The sequence below is a fragment of the Molothrus ater genome, chromosome 3 (genome assembly GCF_012460135.2).
Source record: "Molothrus ater isolate BHLD 08-10-18 breed brown headed cowbird chromosome 3, BPBGC_Mater_1.1, whole genome shotgun sequence".
NCBI classification, from domain to species: domain Eukaryota; kingdom Metazoa; phylum Chordata; class Aves; order Passeriformes; family Icteridae; genus Molothrus; species Molothrus ater.
In genome coordinates, this window is record NC_050480.2 from 107525294 (window position 1) to 107540732 (window position 15439).

General features: G+C 37.1%; 1 protein-coding gene across 2 annotated transcripts in view; it reads right to left on the reverse strand.

Annotated features, from left to right (window-relative positions):
• ATG5 (autophagy related 5) overlaps positions 1-15439 on the reverse strand; it is a 101222-nt gene that overhangs the window by 24404 nt on the left and 61379 nt on the right. Inside the window, exon 8 of one of the 2 annotated variants that reach the window (XM_036379467.1) lies at positions 1905-5516. The exons of the other annotated variant lie outside the window; for it this stretch is intronic. Within the exon in view, the coding sequence (XP_036235360.1) occupies positions 5380-5516 (137 nt within the window). The 3' untranslated portion in view covers positions 1905-5379. Of the gene's footprint in view, positions 1-1904; positions 5517-15439 lie in introns of those variants that run through there. 2 annotated transcript variants of the gene reach the window in all.

Sequence of the window (15439 nt, forward strand, 5' to 3'; positions counted from 1 at the left end):
TGCAAGTAGGTAAGCTGCAGAGAACTATTCCCCTGTATCTCCAAAAGACACTGATCCCAATGTGATCCATGGAGGCCAGAAGGGACACAATTCCTGCTGCACTTCCCTGAGGAAGCCAATTGCAGCAGAACCCTTGAATGCATTCAAGCTTCAGTAAGAGAAAGAATAAAATACAAGTAATTCCTATTAATATGCCAATACATATTAATTAAAAACACACTATATATATTTCAGGGCAATTGCAAGCTGACCCATTAGGATTGCTCCCTCTTACCACAGAAATAACTGAATACACAACCAGAAGTAGGACATCACTAATTTTGCTGAAAACTGACATCATGATTTCTTACTGAAAGACATTCCATTTGAGCAATAAATTAAGCTTTGCTTTTTTGGTTGTTGTTTTTTTCTTTTTTTTTTTTTCCATTGCCATTATGGCTATTCTTCTAGTCATTTCCTCAAAGCCATCAAGTATAAATTTATATACAATAAACCAAAACTGGTGAGTTTCCATAGGGGAGCAGACCTCCCAAACTGGCAGAGAAACTGCCTGGGTGGCTCAGCAAAACCATGCCTCAGCAGAAGTCCTCATGTATCTTCATATTAAAAGGTTTTGAGATGTACACTGCAGAAATGCTGATAATTACAATGGACACATCCTCTTTCTACTGCCTATACAGACTCATTACAACTATTGATGTCTTGTTCTACAATTAAACCCCATATAATAGAATTTTATTCTGACTGGAAAATGAAACAGAAAATGCTTGTGACCAGAACTGAGTTTGGTATTTATTAGCCACGCTGAAAATGTATTCTGCTGTTCTTTATGAAACATTCAGAATAGCATAAAATAAAACTTCAGAGACATGAAACAGTATTTTTCATGAAAGAAAGGTCCTCTAGTGACCCATTCATCCACCCATGACTCAGTTTTCCAACATACAGCGTATTGGAACAGTGACCTGGGGTGCCTGTGCAGGATGTTGTCTGCAGCAGGACCTCCCCATTCTGGCTCCTCTCATGAAGGAAGCCCAGGCCAAGGATCTGCTGCAGAGAAGGAAGCTCTGAAACAATTCCTGTAAATAAAGGCCTCCTTCAGCATTGTGCCAAACCATCAAAACACACACTCAGTGACTGCTCACTCCTGGCAACACCAGAGGTGCCAGACACTGTCCTGCAGGTGAAAGCCATTACAGTGTATTCATGGAAAGGATGGAAAGGAAAGCACATGGTGGGAGTTGCAAGGTGATGAGTGAATGAGAAACCTGGGTGAGATCAAGAATCTGGCTCTGTCATTTCAGTCCCCACAAAGTATTTTCTCTCAAGCCCCACCTTCACTGTTTTTTAATTCCTCTCGTTTCCCTCTCTCCTCCTCTGCACCCTTCTCTCACTGCTTTCCTCCAGGGCCACCCAGTTGGTGGTAAAAGCCAGCAGAAAGGAACTCACGCTCTGCTGGTGAAGGAGGAGCTGTGTGAAAGTGTCAGGGAGGCCCTGAGATGGGCAGCTCAGTCACACACAAGGCACCAACACTGGTAATCCTGCAAGGGACAGACAGAGCTGTGGAGCCAGGGGCAGGCACAGCCTCATCACCACTCAGCTGAGGTCAAACATCAGCTAAACAAAGAGAAGCTGCAAATTAAAGGAGAATCTGCAAGGGCCAGGATTCACATGATAAATTGGTCGCTGTGGAAATGGTGAAGAAACCATATGGCTTCCTGTGTCATGCCACGATTTCAGGGCTCTAGGCTCACCCCCATGGCCTGATCCCCTCCTCCTGTTTGCCTTGTACAGACTCAGATAGTCTTTAAAATGAAGGAAAAGCAGCCTATTTTGCCAATTTTGACGTGCAGAAAAAATCCAGTGAGGGTGTGTGTCCACATGACTGATGGAAATCAAACGTCTGAAGTGCAGATTATTTTAATTATAGTCAGAAAAGCATGTAAGGTGCAAGTTTCAGCCAGATAGTTTCCATTCTGAGCTTTAATTTTGTAGTAATAAAAATACTTGAGTGCCTCTGTCTAGCTGAAAGAATAACAAGTTGTCTGGCTTGTTATGTCAGCTGGGACACTAAGTAACAATATACACAAGGAGAAATTACAACATATCTGTGCAAAATAAGGCATCACCAGCTCTCACTCGTGCACTCTCTCCGCGTGTCTTTCACTGTAAGGAGCCACCAAAAGGACAGGTTTAGTGAACAGTGCTATTGATTGTTTTTCCCCCCACTACAGCCTGATTTTCTTTGAAAAAGAACCAAACTTCTAGAGGTTTCTAAGAAGTGCTTGTGAACTTGCAAAACACACTTGACAAAAGTCTAGCAAGCGATCCTTCCAATTCCAACAGATACAAGCAAACCACATTGCAAATTGGCTTTACCCTTTCCAACATGTTATACTCAGTTATGGTGAGAGCTCAGGGTACAATGAGTATTAGTAGCTAGATTTGTTTCCACAACACATCCATTCTATTATTGACCTAGATTAGTGAAATGATGCAAGGATTAAGGCTTTGAACATCTTCAGTGGAAAGTGCCATTTTAAAATTGGACACATTTTGGCAGCTTTAATTGCAGTCAAGATCCTCCAACCCTAACATGGTGTTTGACTGCCTGCCTTTCTACCCTAAGTGGTTTTTATACATATAAACTCCATATAATGCTAATTATTTTGTACATATAAAAACCTGACATCCACCAAACTCCTCATGTAGCTGTCTGCATAGCTGGTTTGTATTGCTTTCTGTTATTCAATCTATAGTTCAAAGAAACTGGTGTTTCATTTCACAGTTAAAAAACTTACTTACTTGAATTGTAGAGACATGAAAGGCAAGGGAAGGAGAGAAAACATCTCTCCCATTTTAAACTCATCTTCCACAAGCTAATTTGACAGTGTAATGTGAAAGTACAGAAATCTGAAATCTAGTTCTGAATGTCTTTTTACCGCTCTCTCAAGAGATATTACTCAGGTTTAGTGTGACATTTCAAAATGTCACCATGCCTATCTCAAAACCAGATATTTTAACACAGAATAGATACCTACCTGCTTTAATTCAGAACCCAATCTGTATGTGATATTCTAAGAACCTCTTCTAAGAAGTTCCTACTTATTAAGTAAATACTCATCATACAATGACAAAGATCCTTATTAGCTGGAAATAAAGACAGACTCAAACTTTCTTTTATTTTTTAATAAAGTTTAAATAGTTAAAGTAAGAGGAAAGAGTATGTTTTAAAGCCAAGCTATTTCTTTGTTCCATGCTAGGCCTTAAAGTCAGATTTACTGGCAAATACGGGCCATAAGAAGAGCTGTATACTTAAAATGCTGGTGTAGAATATATTAAAATAGCCAGTGACTCACTCCAGATTACCTTAAAACAAAGGAAACACAATCTCTACAGTTTTTGAAAGGTATTGCCTCTTATCCTGATTAATGGAAAAATTATCCCTACAAAAGATTTTTTTTTTAAATATGAAGACTCTACAAAATATTTGCTTTATCCATTGGCAGGACTTTGAAAATCTCCAAAATATTTAGATATGTGTGCCTAAGTAAGTTTATAAATGCCAATCCAACACTGTAACAAAAGTTCCAAACAGAACTGGAAATTAGAATAACTTAACCAAATCATCCCACCATAAGAATATTATATTTCTATTCTGCATAAACACAGACCAGCATGGTTTGTTTTGTTTTAAAAATTCTTCATGTCCTGCAGAATACAGCATAGATTTGTTTCATTAGTACCTTTACCCTTCCATTTCCTTAATGCTATTTTCCTCATTAACATTTAAAACAATATCTAATCTGTCTACAGATTTTTTCTGCCCTGAGGGCTCTTCTTAGCCTCAACCCTATCCTCACCCATGGAGATCCTTCCCCTCTTGCTTCAGAAAGAGGTTTTTGTTCATTTGGCTGATTTTCATTTTCTTCTTTTTCAGATACAGGTAAGTATCCTGCCATAAAGGGAGCATGGGAACGAATGGGAACAGCACTGGGAATTACTGGGACATTTACAAGCCAAACTGTGAGTAGGAGCTTTGACAGTCACTATTTTTGAAAGAAAAATATCATGCTTTCTTTATATTGGATAATATTTGACAGACTGGATAATATGTGTACTATAAACATAGTTTTGTGTCACAAACAGCCACAAACTGCAGACAAAGCAATAGAGCACAGAGTTTGATGAATTTAGTGCAACAGAAAAAAAAAGTTGGTAGAGTTTGAGTAGCATCTGCAATGGTAATGAACATTTAGAAACCAAAATGATCCAATAACCTAAAAATACATCTGCTACACTAAGAAAAAAAATCTGTGCAATGAGATTAGAAGCTTCCAAATTGTGGACTGATTGCACAGGGATCACAGATGTAAGAAAGTATTAGCTTGGAAAGCCTCAGCTTTCCAAAATTCAAAATCATTAAAAAGCAATCTGTTCATCATTCTACGATTTAACTGTTTCCTAGTCTATGGGAATAAACAGCAGGATACAATCCTGTTTGCAACATCCATGTAGCTTTTTTTTTTTAAAAAAAACTTGTTAAAGTAAATTAAGAAAATATATTCTTAAAGAAAAAAAAAACTAGATGAGCACAAAGAAATGCCATGATGAATCCTGAGACAAATTATCCTACATCGTTGCTAGTCTATGAAAACTGGTTTGAATAATAAACACACTGGAGTATTCAGTGACAGCATACAAATCAAGAGTATTTGTAATTATTAAGTTGTGCATGTTTTTAACTGACAAAACATGCTCAGGGCTTACTTTAAAATCTCTCACTGCTTGTTATCAAAGTTAAAAGATCATTTGCATACCAATACATATACTGTAAACATGAACTTCTCATTAAGGAAAGATGGATTTACAGTAATTTGATCTTTTACAAAAAGCTATTGGTAACCAAATCTCTCAGTGTCTAACTTTCTAGAAAATTAAACCAATGTTTCCACCCTCAAAGCTGAAACACTACCTCTTTAGGAAACAGCCCTGTTTATTTGTTAATCAGAAATACAATCAAGTGGCATATTTCCATTTGCTCTTCGGCTGACAGTTTCAGCTTCATTATATTTTACAAGAAAACAGCAGACTTGCAGAAGTCCTGTAAATTCTTTCATATCGCAACTGATTTAATTACAGCAGTGAACAAACGCAGCAGTGATGCAAAATAAGATCAGCCCAATTGCCCTTATCTGATGATAGGATCTCTCTTCCTGTTTGGCTTACAGCAGTGAGGACTTCTTGTTTTGTTTCGGCTTTTTGTGGGTTTCTTTTTTTCTGGTCAGGCTGCCTCTGTCAGGACTGACAGAAGCAAGAAGTTGACATGCCCTTAGAATTCCAGCTTGAGAATGATCCTCATAGGAATACAGCTGAGTTTCAATCAGTAGGTCGGGGAATGATACTAATGTGGAGAAAATTATCTGGATAGCTCATATGTTCGCTTAGCCACTGAATGGGTGTTTCCAGCATTGGCTCAATTCCATGAATCATCACTTGAGTCTTCTGCTCTCCATCTAATTCAAAGAAAAAGAGAAACCACTAGTATACCATTCAAAGTTCACAGGAAGATTAAACATTTACTCATACTTAATTTACGGTAGATTTAATTGGTGTTACCGAGTTCAACATTTAACAGAATGAAAAATAGGAAATATCAGTGTGGAGAAAGCTGAGATTTGTATCATCTAAAACAGAAACTCTGAGTTAAAATTAATTCCAAGACAAAACCGGAATTAAGTAAAACTTAATGAAAGTGCCACTTTTCTTTACTAGTTGCAAGAGGGGCTTTTTTTAATCCTCCAGTGATCCCAGCTTGTTGTCAACCCAGTTAAGGCAAATCCATCTCACCCAGCTGTAAGGCATATGAATTTTACACAGATCATGCTCAAAATGTTGAGCTTCCTAAAACATACTGGTAAGTTGTATTCTTAATACTGTGATCTCCTGAAAGAGCTGGACTATGTGTAATATAATACATGCATTATTCCTGAAGTGATCTTGTTTTGCTAAGAATCATTTACATAAATCACTAGCAATATTTCAGAGTTACTCCAAAGGCAGAGTTGGCACCAGCTTTTTCTCACTTAGTTTCATCTCTTGGAAAAGCAAAGTTAGCAAATTATTCCCAGTACAACAAGAGTATTTTCAATTCTTTTTATTTATACTTGTCCCGGACGATGCAAGTACTTTGATCCTTTGATTCAAATGATGGGAACCAGCTAAAGCAACTGACATAACAGTCATGACATGAACTAAAACAACAAAAAATGAAAATTTATTTGAGAGACAAGGGATGAAAAGAGCATATGAAATATGCTCCAAATAATGGTTAGCAGGGAGAAAAGTAGGCAGTGACCTTTCACTCATTTTATTCTATATTATGGCATTCTCACATGGACCTACCACAGTGAACTCCCCATTCAGTACTCAAAAGTATTACTGCATGCACTAATTGGCATTTGATGTCCCACTCCAGTGTCTTTATAACAGAACAAACCACCATCCTGGCCAAGAGCTGCATGGAAGAGAACAGAATCTAGAAGTGTAGGTACCATTACTGGTTCTTGCATTCAGTGGCCCCAGTTGTAGTGTAATTTCTATTTTATAACACAGGTGAAATCACATTTGTTTGGTAGCCAAAATGATTTGACAGCTGCCTGAAGAAGTCTGTAGTATAATCAGCTATCTATGCCCACACAGCTGGTAAAAAAATCATCCTAAACATGTAGTTGCCTTTTTGCTAGTAATAATTCTTCCTGCAAGAGCAGACAGTTATGTTTGCTTAAAATAAAGCATTATACTTTTGTTTCTTGTTACCTACATATGGTATATTTTGTACAAAGTCTTGATTCTCTAAATGGCATAATACACACATTATCACACTAAATTAAGCATAAACACTTGCTGGTTTCTGGTTTTATTGGAGACAAGTCTGAAGAACAAAGCACATAATTTAAAAACGAACTTCTGGTATTTCTAGCCAAAACAGGTATTTATTGGGCTGAAACACTCTGAGTCAGATTGTCAAAAGAATTAACTCCCAAAGAAAAGCTCTCAGAAACCCAGTTGTGGTGGTGCCTTCATCCGTTTACACCACCAGTTTTCCTTCTTCTTGGAAGTTAGGGAACATCTAAATATTTTTAAGTAACCTCCAAATATTTGTATTTAACACTTAAAAATTAAAACCTACCGACGGTATTCCTTAAGTTGGTGTGAGCTGACGACTTCTTTTCATGTTTCATAGTATTATTTAATTTCCAGAAACAACTAATTTACATAAAACCAGATGACAGAATGCACCTGACTCTTTTTAGCCCAAACTTTCAATAAATAAGAATTAAAAGCTTTAGAACCCCAGTATAATTTTCTTGCCATTGAAGGAAAGGCTTATAAATTATAAACATTTTCTTTGGCTCTTCCATTACTGTGCAACATACATATGTGTGTGCATGTGCCTACTCTTGCTTGAAAATGAAGTGCAGGCAATCTTGATGTTCCTTGCTCCTTACCCAGCTTTGTCCCTTTCTCATACAAGTCTTTTATTCTGTTCCTTGGCAAACTGAGAAAGCCTCAGAGGTCAATGAAGAATTTACCAGTTTAATTAAAATCTAAATCTCTGCATTAGCATTGTTTGTGCTTTAGTATTATCTCTGACAAAGCATCACTTCTCCTTAATTCCTTTTCCCCTTGAGGCTTGACTGAAGAGATCTTATCTCCCAATTCTGTATTTACTGCAGCCTTCTTTCACAAATCTATTGTTTTTACTTCAACATTCTTCTCTCCTTTTGTTACTAGGAACCACAACTCTCACTTAAGGCACATTTACCCAAACTTTCCTCAACTTTCATGTTTTCCATCACACATCCAATTATAAATCAGGGTGTCTCTCATACAGACTTCTTCTCTACCTTTTGCAGCAAAAAGTTGTAAACAGCAAATACACTAAAACAATTACTGAAAAATATTCTTATATTCTCAAGGGCTGTCTAATTATTATCCATTTCCACTGCGATCTGAGTCCTGAACGATTTGCTAGCTATCATGAAAACTTCATCCATCTGTTTTAGAGATACAATAGATTAAGAGATTTACAAAATATTTTTTCCATGATTTTAGATGCAGCTTGACACACGAACCTGCTGTCCTCTTCTTCCCCAACCCACATTCTATGATCACAAGAAGCCTTTTTAAAGTGACGAAATGCTGCTATGAAGTGTACAAGTTGCTAAACACAACATATATTTAAATTAGTGGTATAAAATGTAAATGACCTAATTACAAAGTAATGCCACTCCACATCATTGGATAATGATGAAAATTAGGGTAAATAACTCTGTTCATCTGCAGTGCACAGGGTCCAGACCTGATGATATTATTACTGTCAATACCCATTCTACAATATTCAGTAATGTAGTGAAAAAATAAACAGGATTTCATCAAAACCACTAATTCAAATTTTCCAGTAACCTCCCCAACTTTTTTTGTCCTTTTAAAATCCTATCAGAACTGAGTTACATGTTACTTATCACATGACCTAAGATTTCTTTTTTTTGCTTTGCTGCAAATTACTTTTGGGAGTAAGATGAAGCAGAAATACAAGAAAAATAAAAGCATAGCAATCTATGTTTTATAAGTTTTCATAGTGCTACTTAAAATCAGAGTGCTTCTATTTATTGAAGTGATGCTCAAGTAACATACACTGTTTTGGCACTTGCAAAAAACAAAACAACCAAAAAACCCTGAAAACTAATTAAGTCATCTATCAGAGTGGTTGTCCCAAGATTAAATCATTTTTTACCACTTTCCTTGTAGAGCTGTATCAATGGAGAAGGTACCATAGCCCCCTCAAGTTACCAGAGGCAAGCTGTAAGCACAGATGGTAACACTTTTTGGTAAAACTGAACAATATTCCATCTCCAGAAGGCAGATAAAAATGCTTATATGTTATGTACTAAGACATTTTTTCACCTGACTTAGCTTAGACCCAAACTCAAGGCTGCAACACTTAAAGTGTTGACCAGACTCAGGCTAATTAATCATACCATGTAAAGTCAGAAGGGTTTTCCAGCTCTGTACAGAAAAGGGAGAGAAACAAGAACCTCTGAAGTGAAGGGCTTAGGAAGAGATCTGCTCCTCTGTCACCAACAAGGTGCTCCTTGCTCCTGATGAGGAAACCACTACAAGAACACATTGCAGAGGACTCTCTTTGCAGATAGGCATCTGCTGGGAGGAAGCAAGAGAGAGTGGCCTGTTGCATCTCAAGTGAGTCCTTGAGAGAGTGGCTCAAAGCCCTCCCCAACCTGAGGCAGCTTGAGCCCACTCTCTCTTCTTTAAGGGAATGCTCTAACTACAACATTCACTGTTGCTAATCCCAGCTTCCTTTAAAACCCCTCGATATCCAGGAATCAGCGAGACACAGCGGAAGAACAAACAAGAAAATCTGTAGCCTTCAGAGAAGGTGGGAAGATGTGCCATGTCATGGTATCACACAGTAAGTTTTTCTCTTTCCTTCAGCTATATAAGTTGCTGCTTGCAAACTCATCTACTCAGTAATAGGAAAACTAGCTCATTCAGCATCAATTCAGATGGTTGCACATGAGCACTGATGCGTCTCAATAAATTTTTCTACTGAGTTACGTTATTATTTGAAAGAAAGAACTGAAGATGGGCATAAAAGATTGGTTTAGTTTTGAGACAGATTCAATTGCCTGAGAACCTAATAGTGAGAAGGCACTGCCTGCCACAGGTACTTACTTCAGCCAGTTTTTATCCAGATTAGCACCTCAATGCTCCCCAGTGCTGCAATGACATACTCCCTTTCACCTACACAAGACAGCTCCTCTAGCCAGACTACATCTGTGATGTACCACTTAAAATTCTTTAGTGGGATGAAATACCTCCCTTCTGATTTGTGGCCTCAAGCAATCACCTGTCAGGGCAATTTAGTAGGCTTAAATCCATTAACAGATAGACAATACAAGATATTCAGATTCAGGCTTTTGCTAAAGTGCCCCTGGAGTACTCAATTAGAATCCTCAGTATGCAAGTTCTCTGCATAGCAAGTCCTAGAATCTGCCTGTAGTCAGGGACAGCACCACTTATAAAATGGGCTTTACAACCCATTGGCCAAAGGCAACCAAAGGCAAATAGAACCTGGTACTTCAAATTAGGGGCAAACAATGCATTTCTTGTATGGTACTAGGCCACAGGACTATAGACAAGGACACTAAAATGTATAAGGAGTAAACACAACCAACTTGCATGCAGTAGCAGCATTTTAATAGTGCAACATAACTGGATGCCAGCTTTTCCAGCTGTGAAGTGGGCCATACACATTTGGTTGCTTATCTTCAGAAGATATCATGTGCTCTGGAGATGATACTAAAGGTATTCCTGACAATTGGCTATGCCATATTGTAGGAAAACTGATCTTGGAAGAGCATTATAAGGAGCAGAATTTTCTTTTTGTGACTGTGATGTGGCTGCTTACCTCTCTATTTTTTCTGCTCCTCAGATTATCTGGCAGGAGTACAGTGTGTGCTCAGCACCTGGTGCCTCAGACATCTCTGAATCTGAAGAGACACACCAACAACTTCACTGGAAAGATTTTATCTACCTCTGAAGGATGTCATAGGAAATTACTTAGAGAAACATAGCTTTCAGTAATGTGCCTGGTGGGAGTAATGTAGTGTGCAACCACTAAGTTTGCTACTAATGATTTTGCTGACCCAGTTTTGAAAGCCAGAAGCCAAAGCTGGGCAAGGCCAAATTTCTGGTAAGCAAAAGTGAAAATTTCCTTCTTGGAAGCCAGGTCTCTGGTCTAGCACCAAGGATCACACAGGCAACTGTACACTTATTTACAAAAGATTATTCTATATTAGTAAGCAAATTCAAAGACTATTCTAATTTGTAACCACATGTGGTAGGAAAGCACTGGACAGTGGCTGAAGTTCTTCTTTCCCTCTCTGGGCACGTCAGGTTGGAAATTCTAGGACCTAGAGAGACAAGACAGCCCCTGACAAGCCTCAGAGTCTAAAGAAATTCTCCACCAGTGACTTCAGCACTGGTAGCAGAAAAGAAACACCAATATTTGATGAACGTACTTCTCTTTTTGTACTTTTAAATAGGTAGCATCTCTAAAAACCCTAAAACCTTAATAAAGTCAGCAATGGTTTAATTTGTTAGCCCTGAAACTTGACAAAGAGCACCTACCTAGATTAATAGTAACCTGTCCAAACAGTTCCAATGTCCAATATTAAAATTGACAAAGACAGGATCCCATTTACAACAAAACAAGCTTCACAATTATTTTCATCGTGTGCTACAAAAAATCCATGTGTTCATAAAATGCAAAAAAAAAAAAAAAAAAAAGGCAAAGGAGCATTTATGAACATTTTCACATCACTTCTGCAGTACTACAGAATTAATTAAACCCATGTATAAATTAAAGATTCATGCTTTACTTTTCTTTAAAAAACATATTAGAAACTAACATATATTATTACAGGCTTTTCCATTAATAAACTCCAATCTAACTGGAGCATCTCCAATCAGTTTCTGGCATGTGTATGTGTAACAGTGACCAAGGTGCAGAAATACAGTGAAGTGTTCTGATTCCACAGTGATGACAACCTCAACATAAAGGGATCAAATAGAAAAATAAATTTGTATACAAAAAAATTGTACTTAATCAGCTGAGTACTAACAAAAGCTCAATACCTATGTAATTTCATGGGAAGTGCATAAAAAGTTGATTTTGGTGAAATCTCATGGCCAAATGATAGTCTGCTCTTCAAATGAACCCAGCACAGGTACTTCAGACAGCAAACATTCTCTTTACTAAAACAAGTATTTCCTACTAAAGAAACTATAGCTTCAAGGTCTAAGTTTACTACATGTTCAATTGAGCAGGGTATTTTTAGTTAGAATTTAGAATTTTTTAACTAGGAATAAAGTCTTATGAGCTTTCAGAAGCTTCACACTAGCCTATTTTAGCCAGCATATCCCAGGATATCCTTACTTTTCTGTGAATTCCATCATGCAACACAACCCTGCTTGCCACAGCAGTAGGCTCTATTGCTAGAAGTGACTCATTTTCCATAGCAATCTTAACATGCCTTTAACCTCACTTCAACCACACAAAGTACCAAAATCCTTATTCTCTTCCTCTCCCCAAAGCTGGAATGATGATCAGTTTCAGGAGACACACAGATGGATCATGTCAGCAGATATGCTGTTCAGTATCCTCTGACCAAGAGCAAGAACACACAAAGAGTTCTGCAAAGCCAACTCTACAATAGCCTAGCCACAACAAAAGGTTCCTCTGACCTCAAAAATTTTAGATGCTGATATGTGACATGAAAGCACAGGACTGACTTTTCCTTCCTGCCTACATACCTCACCAGCACTGGGGAAAGCCACTGAAGCTGACTTCAGGTGAAGAACTCACCCACAGAAATACAAGGTCAGTGCATTATTCTGTACAAATTTATTTCTCAAAATGATTCTGTGTCTGAAATAAGAATTGTTCCAAACACAAGATGTGGTTTGGAGAATAAGAATGACAGTTCCTGGATAGACTCAACTGCCTGACATGAATATAAATAAACCATGACATAGATTTAGTTAACTGTCAGCAACAAGACAATATCACTCATTTTAACCATTTAGTAGTAACATGAGTTCAATTGCTCAAACTGAAGGTCATTGTTTTCCTAAATGTCTGTTTCCAGTTTGGGGTATGGTAAATAAAAGCTACAACTTTGTATTTTGTTTTAAAATCCCTTAATATTAATTTTTAATACTTCACTGAACAACCTACAGATAACAGAACAAGAGTGTTCAACCTATCTTTTCTAACTAATTAAGTTGATTTTTTAAAATTCTTCTCCAAAATAAAAAGCTAGAAACATCAGTCTCCTGATCCTGAAGTGTTTTGTCACTCATATTGTCTCAATTTAACCCTTAAGTGCCTTCATGTCATCTTACCAGAGCCCCTCATAGGAAGTACTTGTCCAAAATGCTATGATAGAACTAGACCTGTATCAACTTCAGTGAACTCTATTCTTGCAGAGTACCTGACTACAAAAGCTCACCTCCAGGCAAGATACAAATATGGACTGATATAAAATCCATATCCACTAATTTAGCTTTAATTATTGCTCTACTTCTTTACATGGTTTTGACACAGGCCAGTTGGCTGGGATCTTTGTGATCTTTGTGGTATAAACATCTTAACTTGAATTTAGACATCTGTGACTTAATGGTCAGGACAAAACTTTCTTTGTCACAGTTCTTATATGATTACCTTCCTTGGATTATCCCAGGCACCATCCTGCCTTCTCTATCTCCCAAACAGAAGTGCAATATTATCATATGCAATATTACCATCATCTACATTAAATATCACTGAATACTGAGATGAAATCAAGTATTTGGCATCACTCTATTCATCATTTTCTTTTCCATGCAACTCTTCTCTCTTGTTATTTCCTGTCATCTTTTACCTCAAATCTATCCTCAGGTTAGACAGCCACACTTTTGAAACATAGCAAAAAAACAGATTAAAGTAATCACCACAAGTAAAAGTTTATGATGCTTTGAAGCAGCAGATGAAAACCTGGCTTACATTTCTAATTTCACAGGAGCCAGGAAGCATGTAAATGAACTAAAAAACCTTTTTTCTAGTGCACTCAAAAAGTTTTTAGAGAAGGTGAATTTGGTCTGAAACAGCATTAAGCAGACTAAACCTGAGCAGACTATTTTTAACAATTTCCCAAAACAGTTAACACTGACAGTGACGCCATGCAAGACAAGGAAACTTTTCCTTTTATAAAAGAGTTCATGCAACTCAATGGAAAAGCAGATGGAGGGTGGAAATGGATTAAGCTTTACTTAACTAAAATTTATTGCTGTTATTTTAAATTATTTTATTCTTCTATATTTCACAGAAGTATTTAAAATAGGGTTCTTGGAATAAGTCCCAAACTAATTTATGACAGAACTTTAAAATACTTTTCTTAAAAATCTGACATCTTATAGAAGACCTTACAAGGCCAAAGATGCTTCCCATCAAACATCTAGCTTCAGGCAGAATAAAAAAAAATTAAGACTAAACTCCCAGGGAATATTCTTATAACCCTTCTTCCTTAGCATCAGTGTCTTAGCCTCATCTTTGAACTAGCAATAAACCTGTAGTAGTTTATAAAAGCCTGGGGTTAGCAGCTGAGGCTTATAAAACAATTTTCTACAATGCATTAAGTTTGGCCATTCACATGTGAACAAAGTGAGAAAGTTCAGTGTCAATCATGCTGCTGTTCCATGTAACAAGCAAGCACAAAGCACACAACACATTTAGATACATGAGGAACAGGCAGGGTGTGCATTAAAAGATAAACACTTGAATGTGTGACAAATTGAGGCCAACTTGTCCATGATATATTTTCCATTGTTGAAGGAGAGCTAAATCACTTTTAAGAGTTGTGTAGCTTTTTTGGACAGCAGTCATCTTGACTTACCAGAAGTTAACCCTTTTATGCACTATGCCCTTAATTAGATTTGAGGTTGCCCTTCCTTCCAAACAGTGTAAAACTGACCTTCAGAAATTAGGGCTCGCTCTCTATGCAGCTAGGGAGCTAAACATGATCAATATGGTTCTTGGAGAAAAAAAAAACAAACAAAAAATCACATTTGATAAAGATTTATCTCTACAAAGTTTGGTCTAGAGCAAATCAATTTGCTGTAAAAGACCTTGTTACTAGTAGTTTGTGAGAATTTTTATAATGTCATTGTTTTCAAAATGCTATTATGCCAAACAAATAACAAATTCTCTATGCAATCATATTATATATCCTCTAAGCATATGCACATTCATACACTTTTAAAGGTCTTTAATGGCATTCTTGAACTTTCCACCTCAAGTTTACTTCATTTTCAAGTTACTCTAATTCACATCATGCCTGCAAATATTCTGTGATCCTAATGGCCGTCCATCTTTTATAAAGACCTTTTCAGCTAATCAAACCTATTCCTAGCAAAGCACAGAAGGATTACTGTTTCTGAAAAATCACTCTCAATACAGAAGAGACCAGCACGTTCACTTGTTTTCCAGCCATAGTGCTAATTGCTAGTTTATCTGCCCAGTTTAATACATCAAATTCAAAAGTGGACATTGGGACATAATCACTGGTTAAAACCATTTGGCTGAAGAGTGATAAGTGACACATACAGATTCAAGGCTTAATTGCTGTTTTCATGTTTTGTGCCTTCCCCTACTTAACTAGAGAAAAATAAACTGTTTTTTCCTTTTTAAAAATGCTACTTCCAAGATTATTATTTATGTTATTTAACAAAGTAAACAACTTCACAAGCAAACTACATGTGAAAATTGAGATGAGCTATTTAATTATATTCAAAGTATGGACAGTTTTGTTCCGTG